The 17,598-nt window shown below is 38.2% G+C and overlaps 1 protein-coding gene across 1 annotated transcript; it reads left to right on the plus strand.

The window, feature by feature from the left end:
• The first annotated feature begins 128 nt into the window (after window positions 1-128).
• On the plus strand, window positions 129-16,953 carry appbp2 (amyloid beta precursor protein (cytoplasmic tail) binding protein 2). Its single transcript, XM_007245949.4, has 13 exons — window positions 129-591; window positions 3,972-4,060; window positions 4,417-4,568; window positions 4,652-4,775; window positions 5,702-5,870; window positions 5,969-6,058; window positions 6,224-6,291; window positions 6,376-6,481; window positions 6,569-6,693; window positions 8,967-9,052; window positions 9,292-9,482; window positions 10,070-10,235; window positions 10,339-16,953. The coding sequence occupies exons 1-13, from the start codon at window positions 454-456 to the stop codon at window positions 10,599-10,601; spliced, it is 1,767 nt and encodes a 588-aa protein (XP_007246011.1). The 5' UTR covers window positions 129-453; the 3' UTR covers window positions 10,602-16,953.
• Window positions 16,954-17,598: the final 645 nt, after the last annotated feature.

The following is a 17,598-nucleotide window of genomic DNA, read 5'->3' on the forward strand; positions in this document are numbered from 1 at the left end:
ATCGATACGTAAGTGATGATAAAAGGATGTAGGAGTTTCACACAAAGATCTTTGGTGCGCTCCTTAAACTTCAGTGTGAAAACAAAGATAAGCGCTGAATGTGCTGATCTAATTCTGCAGAGGTGAGTTTCTGCAGTCTGGTCGACAGGGGTCGCGGGTGAAACCACCCTGGTTATCACGTCGACTCCTGTACGTCACTGCGTCGAGCAGAAAGAGAGAGAGGGGGAGTCCGATAGAGAGAGAGAGAGGGAGGGAGACAGAGAGATTTAAAGATGAGATTATAACGGGTTTGGATTCATAACCCGAACGACAGTCGATCAGTGCTGGGCTCTGGGCGGAGAGGTGTATGAAGAGGACCGGAGCAGAGCGCTGTACCGCGGGCAGGTAGCGGAGGCGGCGGCGGAGGAGGAGGAGGCGCAGGGGGAGCAGCTGGATCTGGAGAAGGAAAACAACATGGCCGCTGTGGAGCTCGAGTGGATCCCCGAGACGCTGTACAACACCGCGATATCAGCCGTGGTGGACAACTACAGCCGCTCGCGGAGAGACATACGCTCCCTGCCAGAGAACATCCAGTTTGATGTCTATTATAAGGTAACGAGAGGCGTCCGAGAGCCAGAACTGACCCGCAGACACTTTAGAGGAGATGGTTAGCTAGGTTATCTAGCTAGAGGTGCTATAGCAGCAGGCTAACGTTAGGTTAGCTAACCTAGCTAACTAGATTAGCTACGGTTTGTTAATAGTAACGAAGAGTTCTCGCCAGTAAATGTGTGTGTTTTAATACTCACTTATTGAATAACAGCGGTGAAGTTTTAGTATGCAAAGGGTTGTACGTGTCACATTCTGAAAATTTCTGAGTTTTAAAGACTGGTTGTCTGTCTTAATAAAACTAAACTAAAGCTGCTATCTCAGTATAGCTAGCTAACGCTAGGTAAATATCCAAGTTGACTTGGCCAGCTGGCTAGTGTCAACAAATGAGCTAAGCTAACTAACGTTAGCTAGGGTTAAGTCAGTCATTTTCTGACCTGCAGCAAAGTCAGCTCACTATTTGTTGTGTTCATGCTTGGTTCAGTACTAAATAATGCTACTCACGTCTGCGTTATGATGTAAAAGCTGTAACTAACGTTGAGATAGTTATTTGAATTTTTTGTTTCGTTCAGCTAGCTCTAACCAGCTGTCACTGTCAGTTCTGTTTGTCCCTTTCCTCTCAAATTAGCTAACCTAGCTAGGTTAATACGTTCATGCCTATGTCTGAATATTGATACAAAATTCAAAATGGGATCAGATAAATTCGGACAGCATCTCATACTTGTTTCTTTCTTGTTGCGATAAAGAAACACATGACTATATTTTAAGGTTAAAATCCTGATGTAACATACAGCTCTGGAACAAATTAAGAGCTCACTTTAGTTTCTGAATCAGTTTCTCAGATTTTTGCTATTTATAGGTATATGTTTGAGTAAAATGAGCATTGTTGTTTTATTTTATTAACTACGGACATGTCCCCCAAATTCCAAATAAAAATGTCATTTAGAGCATTTATCTGCAAAAAATGAAAAATGGCTGAAATAACGAAAAAGATGCAGAGCTTTCAGACCTCAAATAATACAGTCAGATAAATTAACACATTTTCACACAATGTCCTGTGATGCTCTCAGGATGTGTAATATCTGTCACTGAGAGATTTAATCTTTCCGACCTCAAATAATGCAAAGAAAACAAGTTCATATTCATAAAGATGTAAGAGTTTAGAAATAAATATTTGGTGGAATAACCCTGGTTATTAATCACAATTTTCATCCATCTTGGCATGTTCTCCTCCACCAGTCTTACACGCTGCTTTGGATAACTTTATGCCACTCCTGGTGCAAAAATTCAAGCAGTTCAGCTTGGTTTAATGACTTGTGATCGTCCATCTTCCTTTAGATTATATTCTAGAGGTTTGCAGTTTGGTAAAATTAAATAAACTCATAATTTTTAAGTGGTCTCTTATTAATGTCTGCATTTCTCAATGCAGTTATTTGTTTTGTTGAATTGATGTACATTCAAAAGTAGTAAAATCTATCAATTATTTGTACAGGAGAGGGGAAATACCTTCTTTACTTTAAATGAAAGCAGCCATAAACAATTTTATGATTCAAGATTGCTGATTACAAAATAATGTATTACAAGTCATTTTGTGTGATAAAGGGCACATGACTAAATATTTTAATCCTCTATGGCAATGTTTGGTTATTAAACCATACCATACTGTACGTTATTTGTTATGTATTCATTTGTTTTTTATTTCTAATATAATGTTACAAAGGGAATATACACCCATTACAATGAGATAAACAATTGAGCCACGAATAAAAATATGTATATTTGCAATTATATGTAAAGAAGTATATTTGGATGTTCATATGATTATATTCTTGTTGTGAACTTACTAAAACAATATATATTTTTTTCATTTGAGCATACAGGTGGACCACTTATGCATGTTTTAGGTGCTTCCTTGCTCTGAAACGTCTAATACAAATGATCAGTTTATCAAAAGTCAAAATAGAAAGTTCAAATTGTATTTTATTTTTAGTTTAGAAATCATGTCAGTTATTTAGAATGTAAAAAAAAAAAAAAAAAAAATTGAATAGTTAAAATGGTTGGAACAGAAGCTGTAGAAGCTAAATTACACTTGTCCAGCACTAAACCAGCTCACCTAGCAACATTCTGGAAACAATAGTCAAATAAATGAACACATTTTCACACAATGTTCTGTGATGCTCTCAGGATGTGCAATAGCTGTCACTGAGAGATGTAATGAGTTAAATTACCAGACAGAGTGCTGTAAGGAACATCTTTTAAAAGGCCAGTGACACATGTTACCATGTGCTCTTTTGAGTTAATGCTCACTTATGTTTTCTCAATGTTCAGTGGTCATTTGGTTGTTTTGATACACTTTACTTAACAGCTGGCAGATCTAAACTATGGGAGAAAAGGGACAAACAAACTACTAAACTAATTTCAGTTGCTACTGTCAGGCAAAACCCTAGTATCTCCAAAACTGACCTCTTTAGAGAAAATAAAAAACCTTGTTAACTTTCAGTGGAAGTTAGTACAAAAATTATGTCAGTTCTGTGTGTCTTTTTTCTCTCACATCAAGTTTAAAGGTCATCTAACTCTACTTCACTGTCTATGAATTATTACGTTTACTTTCAATATTTGGAGGTGCAGGATTATATCAATATCAAACCATAAGTGTTTTTTTTTTTTTTTTTTTCTCATCGGCATCAGCTAATATGACCAATACCTGCTGACATATTAATTGTATGCTGGAAATGGACCAAGTGACAATGGCATTACAACAATTGTCCAAAGTGGAGGCACTACGATAAAATTTAAGTTTATTTTTAGTTGTTTTTGTTACTTATACCGGGGTGTCTAGTCATGAAGTTATAAGTGTGTATATTGATATTAGCAAATATACATTTAGTTCTTACCTCACTCATCATACACAACAAAAATCTCTGAAATGGAAATTTTACTGGAGAAGAAACCTCTTCACTTTTGGCGCAAAACAAGGAGCTCTAATTGATAATGCATTACCAGGATTGCCTGGAGAGGGTAATGTGGTATCTAGCCCCACCCTGGATTGGTATCGGTGTTTAAAAGACTGGTTGATTAGTCTATCTCTACTTCCATTCTTTATTTAAATGAACTAGTGCCAGGTGCAAATTTGTTGTTAACATGCATTGTGTCTTCTTTAAAGCAGAGTACTGCAGAGAGTGTCTTAACATTTCTGGATAATATAAAAAAATAATAATGGTAATACAAAAATAAATAAGTTGACTTGTTCTGTTCTTGTGAAGTGCTTATTGTGATTCCTAATGTGTTCTGACTTTGCTTCTTTCCCAGGGGAAAAGCTCAGTTATCCGTTCTGTGTAAAATGGACAATAAGTGTTATCACTCTCACATTTCTCTCTGTTTTCCAGCTTTACCAGCAAGGCCGGCTTTGCCAGCTGGGAGGGGAGTTCTGTGAGCTTGAGGTCTTTGCCAAAGTCCTCCGAGCCTCTGACAAAAGGTATTTGACAATGGAGCCCAGCTGTGGTCTGTTTATCCTTTTTTTGTGTTCTATTAAATGCGGGCCTGTTTTAGTGCTACAATGGTGTAAGGACTGCTGTGTAAGAGACTGAATGTGAGCTGACTTGGACATTTAACATCATGTTGGTATTTATAGAAATTTGTACTAAGATTATTGGGAAAAGTCAATTTCATAATCAGTGCTGACATGGAAAGGTAAATGGAAAGTTGCATAAAGGTCTAGTTGAATCCCAAGAACTATTGGTTCTACGTAAACAATATAAAATCTTTTAAACACTTGACAGTATTTTTCCTTTTTTCTTTGCAGTGAGTGTTTTATTTCTCTTCTTTCCACAGACACCTCCTGCATCACTGTTTTCAAGCCCTGATGGATCATGGTGTAAAGGTGGCTTCAATCCTGGCTAACTCCTTCAGTCGTAGATGTTCGTACATCGCAGAATCAGATGCTCATGTTAAAGAGAAAGCCATCCAGTTCGGCTTTGTTCTAGGTCAGCAGCTGTGCTCTCTCATGAGTGATAACTGGTGTGTAGTTTTATTTACACTGGCAGTAATGGGTCTGTCTTCCTGTCAGGTGGTTTTCTGTCTGACGCCGGCTGGTATGGGGATGCGGAGAAAGTCTTCCTCTCCTGTCTCCAGTTGTGTACATTACATGATGAGGTTTTGCACTGGTATCGTGCAGTAGAGTGCTGTGTGAGGTGAGTGTAAAGGTTAATTCCTAAAGTATGTGTTCTTATTTTTTTAACCCCCTAAAACATCAAAAATGGTGGTATTTTTTTATGTTATGTAGTCTCAGGCAGGTTAAACTAGCTGGGCCAAATGTTTGACCACAAATAGTTTTTCTGTATCAGCAGATTGTGTGTGTAACAAATAGGTTGGGATTTTTAGCTATTTTGACAGCTCCAAATGCAACTGCTATGTCTTAAAGTAAGAGAATTTGCAGTTGATCCTTTCATACTGCATTGAGGGTAAAATTACATATATTTCACTTGAAGTAGGGTAATCAATGGTTTCACATTACAGACGTCCAGTGGTGGTGACATTTCACATGGTGAAATTTGCTTTAAGTTCAGCTTTGAACTTTGAAACGCATTCACATTACTACATCACGCCGTCTTTGGTAGTAATCATTTCTGAGAGATGGGTTCCAATAAAACAGCATGAAAAGCAAAAAAGTACTGCTAATTTTAGAAACATTGACAGCAGTAGCATTGTGGTTGTTTAAGCATAAAGCTAGAAGCTGCTCTTTCTTGCACTGCATAAACAAGGAACAAAGGAAACAGACCCTAAAATGTATGTAGTGATGCAATTCAGTGCAGAGAAACTTTCATTTGTTTTGTTAATTTACATTTTGATTACCCTTAACACCTTTATGTTATTTTTAAAAAGCTGACACAACTGGAAATACTGATCACATTTGTTAAACAATACAATTTTTAACCAATAAAGTTTTTTTTTTTTATTCTCTTTTCTAGTTGTACTTGTCAGATCTAAAAGATTTTGCTGAAATTAATAAGTATTACAGTAATTATGTCCAAATTCAAGTGTTGTCTATTAAAATATGGCATAAAAACCTTTAATAGAGATTTGGCTCCTCTTATTGTTCTTTTAATTGTGTCAAAAGGTTGCTTCATGTGCGTAATGGCAACTGCAAATATCACCTGGGAGAGGAGACCTTTAAACTGGCCCAGTCTTACATGGACAAGCTGGCCAAACATGGCCACCATGCTAATAAGGCTGCCCTTTATGGGGAACTGTGCGCTCTACTCTTCGCCAAAAGTCACTATGATGAGGTAAGGAGCTGAACACCTAGATATGATAGCTGTCCTGTTTATGTAATACTGTATTAATATGTTGTTAAAGCTACACTGTTGGCTCTTTTGTGTTCCAGGCATACCGGTGGTGTATAGAGGCCATGAGAGAGATCACTGTCGGTTTGCCTGTGAAAGTGGTGGTTGATGTCTTGAGACAAGCCTCAAAGGTATTCCTTTAGTTAATTTGACGATGTAGCTTAATTATTATTGACTAGCTATAGTTTTACATCATCTTGGGTCATTTTAATACTAGCGGGACAAAATGTTAAAAAATGAATAATTACACTATTTTAAATTTTGCTCCTTTTTTTTTTCTTTTTTTTTTCTTGTAGGCATGTGTTGTCAAGCGGGAGTTCAGGAAAGCAGAACAACTGATAAAACATGCAGTATTTCTAGCACGGTAAGCTACCTCTACCTCTACTTATGTGTTTATTTATGCTTTATAATGTAGAATATTTTACTAATTAATGTTTTTAATATTCAGGGAACATTTTGGACATAAACACCCAAAGTACTCAGACACACTGCTAGATTATGGATTTTATCTACTTAATGTGGATAACATCTGTCAGTCTGTTGCCATATATCAGGTGGGTTCCATATAATTTTGCTGAACCTGTTAAATGCCACTGAGAAATGTTTTTGTGACTAATCATAATGATTCATTCTGTTTCTAGACTGCCCTTGATATTCGGCAGTCTGTGTTTGGAGGGAAGAATATCCATGTGGCTACGGCGCATGAGGACCTAGCATACTCCTCTTATGTGCACCAGTACAGCTCTGGTAAATTCGACAATGCACTGTGAGTAACCTGCTCTATTTCTGGACCTGCTAATTGCTTATTTGGCTGGGAAGAGAATTCTGGGTTGTCTGTAAAGTCCGGTCTAATATGTTTTGGAAAACTGGCAAAGGTTTTTGTTTGCATTATGTTTGATAATAATTTGGTATTAACAAATGTTTTAACATTTGGTTAAATGTCCTGTGAATGATTTATTTAGATTGATTTAGATTGATTTAACTCAACACAGCATAGGATTAAAGTGGCAGTCCATATTATTTAATTTTTAAACTGAAAGCAGAAGCATTTCTGAGTGGAGAGGAGACTAAAATATAGTGTTTAATGGTACCAGTGTGCTGGAACGACCATCCCTGCTAAGACTAATATGTTTATTCTAAATACTAGGGTGACGGGTCATTTTTCGCGGGTGTTCTTCTGGACACGTCACACATCTTTACGTACTTATGTCACTTGTAACGCCTCTGAAAGGGGAGCTGGCTAAGTTTTACTGAACGTTAGCAGCTGGTGGAGCAATGGAGACTGCAGAAGGGGAAATTCAGACCTCAGTAGCTCATTTACCCATAGCAAAACCAAAAAAATGAAGATGTGAATGTTCTGATTAATCATGCTCAATCTTTCTGACTGAACCTAACATGGAATCGGATTCATCACACCCGCCCAGTTTAAAATGATTCTTCCACATGCTCTGTGCAATTACCTATTCTCACCAGAGAGGGACCTAAATCCCAAAACGTACGGACATCGGCTTTAAAATTCTGCTTGCTGTTTTTGAGAAATAATTGAAGAATAGCAATGTGAGATTGGGACAATGTGACATTCTAATGTAAAGTCTAGCATGGAAGTGTTTTTCATACTTTTTCATAAACAGATTTGCATTATATTTAGGTATTTATATATTAATTTAACATAATATTTAGTTCCCAAAATTAAAAATATTTCCTATTTACAAACGTAGGCCTGGTCAGAATTTCAAGGTTCGTTTGGTGTCACTATGTTTTGTACATTCCATAATACTATTCTGAAAGTAGAAAGACGTATTTTCCCCGCATACAGAATGTACAAAGACTACTAGAGAATGCACAAAAACTACTATGTTGCTGATGATGACCGTAGGCTGACACATGCATTCACTCCCCAAGGACACCTGGGCTTTTTGCACATTGGCCTGATTAAAAGTAAACCCACTATGTATTCTCGTTAACTTGTGAATACAAAGGAAATCAACTCATTGCTGCTAGTGTACATTTTATGTAATGTCATTGAAGTGACCTCAGGCATGTAGCAGTGTTGCCAGTCTTCCGAATAAGATGCAGCAAGAAATTATGCCATGATTGCACAAGTGCCTAATCTGATATAGTAAAAATCATGAAGGACAAAATTTGTCTGAGCTTGGCATTACATTTACATTACATTACATTACATTCAGGAACAGACCTTAAGGAGACCTTGAAATATAAGAAATGAATGTACACTGAAATGGCATATTGAGTTTGTATACAATGGAAAGGGAATATGTAAAAAAATAAAAATAAAAAAATAATAATAATAATAAATAAATTAAAATTTCCATAATGCCAGTGGAGTCAGTAGCATTTGCCATAGCATTTGTTGTTTGCTGCAGTGATCAGGCACACTTATAGACAGCGATATCGATATTTTAGAGTATTAAAGAACAAAACAATAGAAGGGATATATTAGCCAGTATTTTTAATGCTGTTTTTAAAAGCTGAAATCGAGTGACCAAAGGCACACACAGACACAAGACATCATTTGTATTTTCTTATTTTTGTATTGCTAGAAAAGAGTCTGATAAATATGTGGTAGGTCAGAGGCAATATTACAAGCATGTTCTAGTGCAAATATAGAAGATCAAAACAAGTTTCAGTGTTCCAAGATTCAGGGAAGTACCATTTATTAGCATAAACCTGTTTTATTGCCAAACAAATTGGTTTTCAAACATGTTGTGCTGCTCCCTCAAAGAAAACACTATTCAGGACCTCAGCATCATCCTTACAAACATGTAGCTGTTCCCTGAGGCTTTCTGAACTAACGTTTCTTTAAGTGTTTTTGACTATCAGGAATGCAAACCTGTTGCACAGACTCCTGCTTTCTGTCCTACCCTTTAACCCAGTTCATGTCATCTTTCAGAGGCAGAGAGGATGCCTGTACTTTTATTCATGGAAATGTTTTTTTTTTTTCTAGAACACAGAATTGTGCCAATTTCATGAGTAATGTCGTTCGTTAGTCTTACTCAAGTCTTTTGCTGTTGTGTTCAGATTTCACGCAGAACGTGCCATAGACATCATAACCCACATTCTCCCAGAGGACCATCTGCTGCTGGCCTCCTCCAAGAGGGTGAAAGGTGAGAGTCACACACTCAACAGCTTTCATAACGCTCCTCATTCACAGCTGTATCTCTGTAAGAACGACATGGAGGCAGCCCTGGGCACTTCAGAGTATCTTTGTCCTTATGGTATTATGGGTCTCTCTGGGGAGTTGGCTTAGTTTAGTGAAAGAACAGAACACTCATTTCACTCCATCAGAGTTTCAGCACGTTTTGAATTCTGCTTAGTTCATTCTCTGGTGACTTTTGTCCCATAGCACTGATCCTGGAGGAGATTGCCATTGACTGCCATAATAAAGAGACAGAAGAGCGCCTTCTGCAGGAGGCCCACGATCTGCACCTCTCCTCCCTACAGCTGGCCAAAAAAGCCTTCGGCGAGTTCAACGTCCAGACAGCGAAACACTACGGCAACCTAGGCCGCCTCTATCAATCCATGCGCAAGTTCAAGGTTAGATTTAAATAATTCTTGACATAATATTCACGTGAATTCTGACCTGTTGAGACCAAGTCAGATTGCCATGTATGGGATGTGTAACTGATATGTATTAGATCCGATAACTGCCACACAGATACATATGTACCACAAGAAATATCAGATTTTGGCCATTTTTATCACCTTTATTAAATATAGCCTATTATACACACAAATTAATATTAACACAATTAATATTGAAACTCTCCATTGTTTTGATGTATGTTTTACTAAAACTACAAAAATAAATGTAGAATTTTTGTTTTAAAATAGGAAATTTATGCATAATCTAAAATTAATAAATCCTCATGTATTTTTGTACACCCTTGATTTAGATTTTTTTATTTTGTCATTTTGTTGTTTTTGTGTTGCATAGTGTGTCACATTGATAAAAAAAATATCAATAGTAAAAGTATTTTTACTCCTGGTGCTCTTGCTGTTTACAATTGGAACCACATAAATAAATAAATAAATAAAATGATTATTGCATCCTAATAAATGTGTCCAATGACACCATCTGTACTTAGCTCTGCCAATTTAACGATATGATCCTTGTATTGCAGGAGGCTGAGGAAATGCACATTAAGGCCATCCAGATCAAAGAGCAGCTGCTGGGACAGGAGGACTATGAAGTAGCTCTCTCTGTGGGGCACTTAGCCTCCCTTTACAACTATGACATGAACCAATACGATGACGCTGAGCGCCTCTACTTGCGCTCTATTGCTATCGGTGAGTGTTTGGCACGTTTACAGATAAACACACACAAACACAATCATAATTACCCTTCTGTTCCCACACCATAACATTTTACCATATACCTTGTGCCCCTTAGGTAAGAAGCTGTTTGGGGAAGGCTACAGTGGACTGGAGTACGACTACAGAGGCCTAATCAAGCTTTACAACTCTGTGGGCAACTACGAGAAGGTGTTTGAATACCACAACATCCTGTCCAACTGGAACCGTTTGCGGGACAGGCAGTTTGCGGTGGCCGACGCACTGGAGGACGTCAATACCAGCCCCCAGGCCACGGACGAGGTGGTTCAGTCCTTCCTGCTCTCACACAGCCACGCCGCAGGACGCTCTTGTATGGGCTAATGACAGAATCGTGCACTCTTCTTCACTCACTCCTCATTTACACATGTACACATTTTCTCCCACCCTCTCACACACGTTTCGCTTGGATTTGTTCACATCTGACTACACATAGCAGGGAGAGGGGGCCGGCTCCTGAGCTGCAAGATCACTCATCTATGCCCTGTTCACACTCATGAACCCTGAGGAAAGGACTCCTGTGGGATAAAATGATAAGAAAAAAAAACAGCCTTCTGTCAGCACCATCAGACTTAAGAAGATATGACTATATTTATGTGACTTTCTAAAGAGAGAAAGAGAAAAATAAGAAAAAAAAACACAGAGGGTAACCTAATATAGATTTGCTTATTAAAAGGTAAAATGCCCATTCTTTTGTTTGGGTTTTTTTTTTTTTTTTTTTTCTTTTTTTAAACAAACCCGAAGCATTGCTCCACACATCCACACCACTGGAATACTCTACCTACCAGTGCTCTGAAACAGCCCTGGAGGACATAAAGCTTCTCCGCTCCTTTTTAAACAAGACAAGTGAAGGACAAATACATGTGCACTTGCATTTCTGTTCCTATGAAGGTTGATGCTTTTCGCTTTTCTTCATTAAGGATTACATGTGTCTGTGTGTGTGTGTGTGTGTGCATTATTTTGGCAAGTATGAAGAGCCCTGTGTTACTTTTTCTTCTGAAACTGGCTTCTTTCTTCTGCCATGAAGAAATTGATGGTTTCTCTGGACCAGTGGATTACTAATATGCGCTAGATTTGATTTGTTTTTGTACTCTACATACAAACATATATACTAGTACAGACAGCTTAATTTAAAAATGCCAATTTTTATATGCAAGCTGTGCTATAACCTTTAGCTGTGTCACTGCAAGTGGATGAGCCAAAATGACTTCTATTAAAACAGCAGGTGAGACTTTGACCTTAATCAATTTGAGTGAATATAGAGCAGCTTTGATTCACTGACCATGGCCCAAAGACACACACACACACACACACACACACACACACACACGTGTACCCACACATACACTTAATGATGATGGCCAGCTCTAATTGGTCATCATCATAATCCATTCAGAGCTCCATCCAGCCATGCACTGCATTGGTTAAGACCTTTGGCCCTGTACCAACTGTCAGGGGATCCATAGAAAACAAAAAGAGCTGATCGCTGCATCTGGCTTTGTTGGGAGGCACCACTACAGAGGGACCAATTGTGTTGAGGGGCGTGCTTCTGTCTGTATGAGCTCGGCTTACAGCACGTGTGAGTACTGTCATCGTGGTAGACCTGGTGGTGACCTGGTGGTAGCAGCTTGGTGTACAGTGTAGGGGACGAGTTGAAGTCTAATATCTCCATCTGGATGATTCACTGATTTCTACTCTCTGTGTTTTGAAATCCACAAATGTAAAAAAAATGAAGGCTTCCAGCAAGGCTTTGCATTAAACAAATTTACACAAATTTACACAAATGTATGTTACATCAGAAAAGACAGACAGTATTCTTAAAGACAGATTTCCAGATACACACACATGCACACATTCTGTAGGACTGTTGTTGAATGATTTCTTTGTCCTAAGCGACAACAATAGCATATATTGTGAAGTCGATACTCTCGTACATACATGCATACGTCCATATTTTTAAAATGAAAAAAAGCATGTGTGCCTGAATGTGTATAAATAATTTCAAGTGCGGATGGCTAGGTGTTGTGTGTTTGTAGATATAGAACAATCGGCCGTAACTTTATCACCACCTGCCAAATATTGAAGACCTCCCCCTTGTGCTGCCACAATATATTTGACAAATTGAGGCACAGAGATCATAAGACCTCTGAAGGTGTCCTATGGTATCTGCCACCTGAGCCTTAGGTGCCCATGACCCTGTTACCCTGTGGTTCACAAGGTACTGACCACTGCATACCAGAAAATAACCCACAGGACATGCTCTGATATAGCCACAGTTGGATATTTATTGGGTATATCCCACCCCATTGACAGTCGCCACTGCATATAATGAGAACCAATGTTTTTTTGTTCTTTTTTAACTTTACCAGTGGTGTGTCTTAATGCTATGGCTGATTTGTGTATATGTACATGCTTGGGCAGTGGTTTGCAGTGGTTAGGAATGTGCTGGTGCCATCATCACGCAGTAGTGAGCAACGAGTGCAGCCTCTGGTGGCACTCCAGAGCCCCAGCTCTAGCTAAAGTCCTAGCCTTAGCCTTAAAGGACGCTCAGCTGGTGGCACTGTTACTGTTTTCAGCCTTCCGCAATAGCTTGCATTAAACCAACTCCCACCATCAAATACCAAACCAGCTCAAATGCAACACTACCCTCTTCAGCGATAGACCTGCTACAATGGGTTCTTTTAACAGTATCATAGAAGAACAATTTTGTAAAAGAGATGCAACCTAATTTGACAAAACCATCTCTTAATTATACCAGATATGGTTACTTGGTCCAGACTGTGGTTCGCAGCACCTTTCAAACATGTTATTTTGGTTAAGACCAAAACTAAAAAGGCAGAAGGTCTGAAAGCACCCTAACAAATATGCTCCGTTTATGCAGCACTCAAAGAATCCATTTATTTAAATAAGCATCCTTTTCTCTCCCACTGCGGTCACCATTCTTTACAGATGACATAAAGACCTTGTTTACACCTGGTCACTTAATATGACTAGAACCTGGACTTAAGATTTTAGCCACATGTGTTTACGATTAGTCAGACTAAAATATAATTGCTCTGTGGAATGGAATATACAAATTGACTCAATGTGCAACAATTTGACTAATTACTGGTAGGAGTTTTGTTTTTTGAATATGTCTTAAAGAGACTGATGTGTTTAAAACGTGGCTCAAATGCATCTCAGAAACCCTACTAAAGTCCTTTGAGCATTCAAATTTTTATGTTTTAAATGCACCTTGGTATATGGCTTGGCCTTACACAGTTATAATCCTAATACTCGAGGCTCAAGAAGTGAGCAGGTGTAAACAGGGCTGAAGGGAATCGGGATTGGGGAGAAGTCTGCCTTGTTCAGAGTGTTAAACAAGCTGTGATTTCCAAAACTGTGCAATTCACTTCCATTTCACTGATGCTGTTAGTCCTATCAGATATTTGTAACTGACAGAAATGGAAGTAAAACTCTAGCATCAAACGTTTTTAGATGTCATTTTGAAGTTTTACAAGTTGCATTTGAGACCTCTCACCTTTTTCTAGCATTCTGTGGATGTGGTAGTGCATATGCAAGGTTAAGACGAAGAAGAAGAAGAATAGAAAGTTAAATAATGATTGGTGTATGGCGTCAGATTGACACCCTTTTCTTCTAAAGTAGTGATGCTCCTCGTTCGAGATTATGTAGCTCTCAATGCTCTCTTTTGAATGTCAAGGGCTCATTTGTGAACCTCAAGTGGTATTCCGTGGTGTGGTAAAGTGGTGAACCGTGACGAGCAGTGATTTTCAGAGATTTCCAGACTGTTTTGAAACATCCAAAGGGATTTATTTTGTCTCGGTTTAGTGGGGCTAAAACGTAGTTCCCAAAACAAAGGTGCTTCTGTGTCAATTCTGGTATATCTCCGTATTATGTTATTGTTTTATTTTATTTTTTTAGATGACACCTTGTAATAATCTTATTGCATGTTTGAGTGATTGATTACATGTACATAGATACATAGACGTAGTTGAAAATGGTCGTGGTCTGCAGAGAGTTTATACAGTTCATACAGAGACAACCATCTGTTACACTAGAAAGAAACTGAAAAATCCCTGAAGCGGAACATTTGGAATTTTGTGCCTCTGAAAAAGACTCTTAAACGCACTGAATGAGTGAGTGGCTGTTGACCAAGTAGATTCAGAACATTGTGGTGGATGGTGCAGTGTTGAATGCAGAGTTGAGAGGTTTTTTTTTATTATTAAGTAAAAAAAGAAAGATGCTACGAATGTATGGTTACCAAGGTTTGTGGACCGCCTAAATTTGATAAGCTAGAATACTGCTGAGACTAAATGCTCCTAAATGGGCAAGTCTACCTTCTAGACTGTAGCGAGGGAGCTAAACATGAACCCAGTCTATGCTGGGGAGTGGGGCGACAAACAGACTGCACAGTGCACGTGTTGTATATGAATCTGAATTGAATGGGTATAAAGATGGCATACGCTATTGTGTCCGTGAGAGTGGCCTTGAATTGAATTCTAATTCTACTAATTGGGTGTCTTCATGAAAACTTTCATGATTTTTCACAATTTTTTCTTTTCAAAAAGTGTGCACACAGACTGCCGCATGAAGGTTACAGCCTAAGCAGTGTTGGGGAGATGCTGCGTTGCTATGCTAATAGCTGAGATGAATTAAGTTTGTAGAATTTTAATGCTGCAGTTTTCATTCAGCAGCCTGCATTCAGCTTGATTTAAGTACAGTTGTAAAGGCTCTGAGTGGCTCAGCAGACCAACACGCTGATATTGTGACCCGAAGGTCAAGGGTGAGAGCCTAAGAGAGCATGAATGGTCATGCTTTTACTCCACACGTGAGTAGACTGCGCTCTTTTCTCCCATAACTTTCATTGTGATGCTGGTTGGCACTGGCGTCTGTCTTTTTTTTTTTTTTTTGGCATTTTCTCACCAATTTACATGTAAACTCACTATTAGGACACCCCCTATTACTAGTAATGCCCCAACACCAGGAGGGTAAAGACTAGCACATGCCTCCTCTGATACATGTGAAGTCAGCCACCGTCTCTTTTCATGTTTAAAGGAAAGCGCAGTGACTCGGTTCCTATACATCAGCTCACAGACGCCTTGTGCTGATCGACATTGCCCTTTAGAGTGATGTGGGCAAAGAGCGCCATCTACTGCCACCCAGAGAGAGCAAGGCCAATTATGCTCTCTCGGGGCCCCGGTAGCCGATGGCAAGCTATGTGAACAGGATTCGAACCGAATACTTTACATGTATTGGAGTAGGCATGTGCTTGTCCTCACCTTCCATCCTAGTTTCTAAAAGCATTGTCAGTGCTAAGGAGAGTCATAGTGAGTGGGTGGGTTAATAGGCTAATCTAAATCAGGAAAAGAATTGGGTAAAAATAGCTCCAAAGTACTTTGAAGGCTATTTGTTTGTACTTTTTAATACCATTTACGTTTCTGCCCACGCTGCTTCGCTGTACCAGGTGAAGAGTTGCTGGTAGCGTATGTAGTGACATGTCTGGAGTAGTTTCTCCAACACTGAGCCAAAGTGCTATTTCTTTTTACTTAAGCTTGATATATTTTGCATTGTGGTGTAAAGCTTGCACAGCTTAAGCCGGAAGGACTGTTTCTTTTGTTTAAAAAAAAAAAGAAAAAGATATGTATCTCATCGCTATCCTGCAAAAACCTTGTATCTCCATTTTTTGGTGGTGGTTTTATTTGACTTTTTGAAATAATGATTTGATTGTGTCAAATGTCTATTTACATATTGTCAGAATGTATAGAGAAAAACTGGGCCAATACAAATGTTCTGAAAACACTTGGAATATTTTTTTTTTTACGTAGACTTATATTAAAAAGTTAAAAATATTTATCCTTCTCCTGTTAATAAAAAAAATGGGGATACAAGGTTTCTTGTATAACAGTGGTGATGTGCACACATACTCAGTGATGTTTCTTTCAATTATTCACATTGAGAGTTATGAATTTGTTTGAATTCTCAAGTTTTATTGTCATTTATTTTTTTTAACTCCAACAAAGCACACCCTTAACTAAAGTCTGAGATGGAATGAAGTGGAAAAAATACACTTTCTCATTAACTTCAAAACAAAAAAGGACTGACAAACAGTGACTATGAAAAAGGTGTCCGTTACCCGTGCCACAGCGAGCCTCTGCTCAGAGACATTTTCACCTTGGGTTCAAGTCGTCTGATGTGTGACGTGTGTAACTAAGATTATTTCTGACTCTGTAGGGTCTGCTGTACATTGTACATCTGTAACCATCAAATCATATTAAACTCATTTGTATCCACAACAAGCTGTTACTTCTAACCATTGGGGGGCGCTATAGAACAGATAAAGGGCAGCGTATGATTTCTTTAGTAGTTAATAGATAAGATAATTTAATTATTAAATATCTATAATATTACAACTTGTCTTTTGTTTGCAAATATATATATATAATCGCTTCATTTTGTACCAAGAGATGAAGTGAGGGGCATTGTGTTTATGAATGCATACATTACATATTGGCAAGGATTTTGTATATCGTCTCTGTCCTATGAAAAACACTTCTCCATTTTTATCGATTTCTAGTTTACTACGTAATTTGAACAGACAAACTGTGTTAAAATTTCTTGATGAACAGACCAATAGAAACCCTTCAAAATTATCTGGAATAAACTCTTTTTACATTGACTTCCATTGAAAGTTTACAAGGTTTTTTCTCTCTCCTGTAAAGTTGCTGGTTTGGAGTTTTTCATTGGACAGTGACAATATGGTAAATTAATAAACCTGCCATCAAATAAGTATTATAAAATTGACCTAATTTTTGACCCCACACAATTTATGTTACCTGTGCCATGCTGTGTTCTGCACCTTTCTCCTATGTCATTTGCTGTGTACGTTCCTGTGTTTTGGGAGTGGTTTTGAAAGCAGGGCTGTAGTTGGAGGATGAAAGTTTTTTTTTGTTGTTGTTTTTATTTTACTGGTTTCTACAAGCTCCTTCTAAAGATTTAATGCTTATTGATTTAGAATGGGATATTATAAATAGTATATTATATGCCATTTTTTCCATACAGCATATGAAAACTAAATATATATTTGTCATAAATTCAATAGTTGTAATTCTGTTAACTGCATACTGATATATTGTATATTAGGGCTGGGGCGACGCGTCGACATAATCGACGTCATCGATTACAAAAATACATCGATTTGCATAACGTGCATCGGCGCGTCGTAAACATGGCGGCGCCTGTGGAGAGCATTAGAGGTTAGATCGGGCCCAAAAATTCCAACTGGCTGTTTTCGGGCTGTTTTAATGAGCGAAATATGATCAGA

Source organism: Astyanax mexicanus, chromosome 18, assembly GCF_023375975.1.
Source record: "Astyanax mexicanus isolate ESR-SI-001 chromosome 18, AstMex3_surface, whole genome shotgun sequence".
Lineage (NCBI taxonomy): Eukaryota > Metazoa > Chordata > Actinopteri > Characiformes > Acestrorhamphidae > Astyanax > Astyanax mexicanus.

Excerpts from the sequence above, each read along its gene's own strand:
- appbp2 (XM_007245949.4), top strand. The coding sequence starts at position 454 with ATGGCCGCTGTGGAGCTCGAGTGGATCCCCGAGACGCTGTACAACACC. Across the intron at positions 4,776-5,701 it reads GCAGTAGAGTGCTGTGTGAG|GTTGCTTCATGTGCGTAATG; the intron begins GTGAGTGTAAAG and ends TTGTGTCAAAAG. Across the intron at positions 5,871-5,968 it reads CCAAAAGTCACTATGATGAG|GCATACCGGTGGTGTATAGA; the intron begins GTAAGGAGCTGA and ends TTTGTGTTCCAG.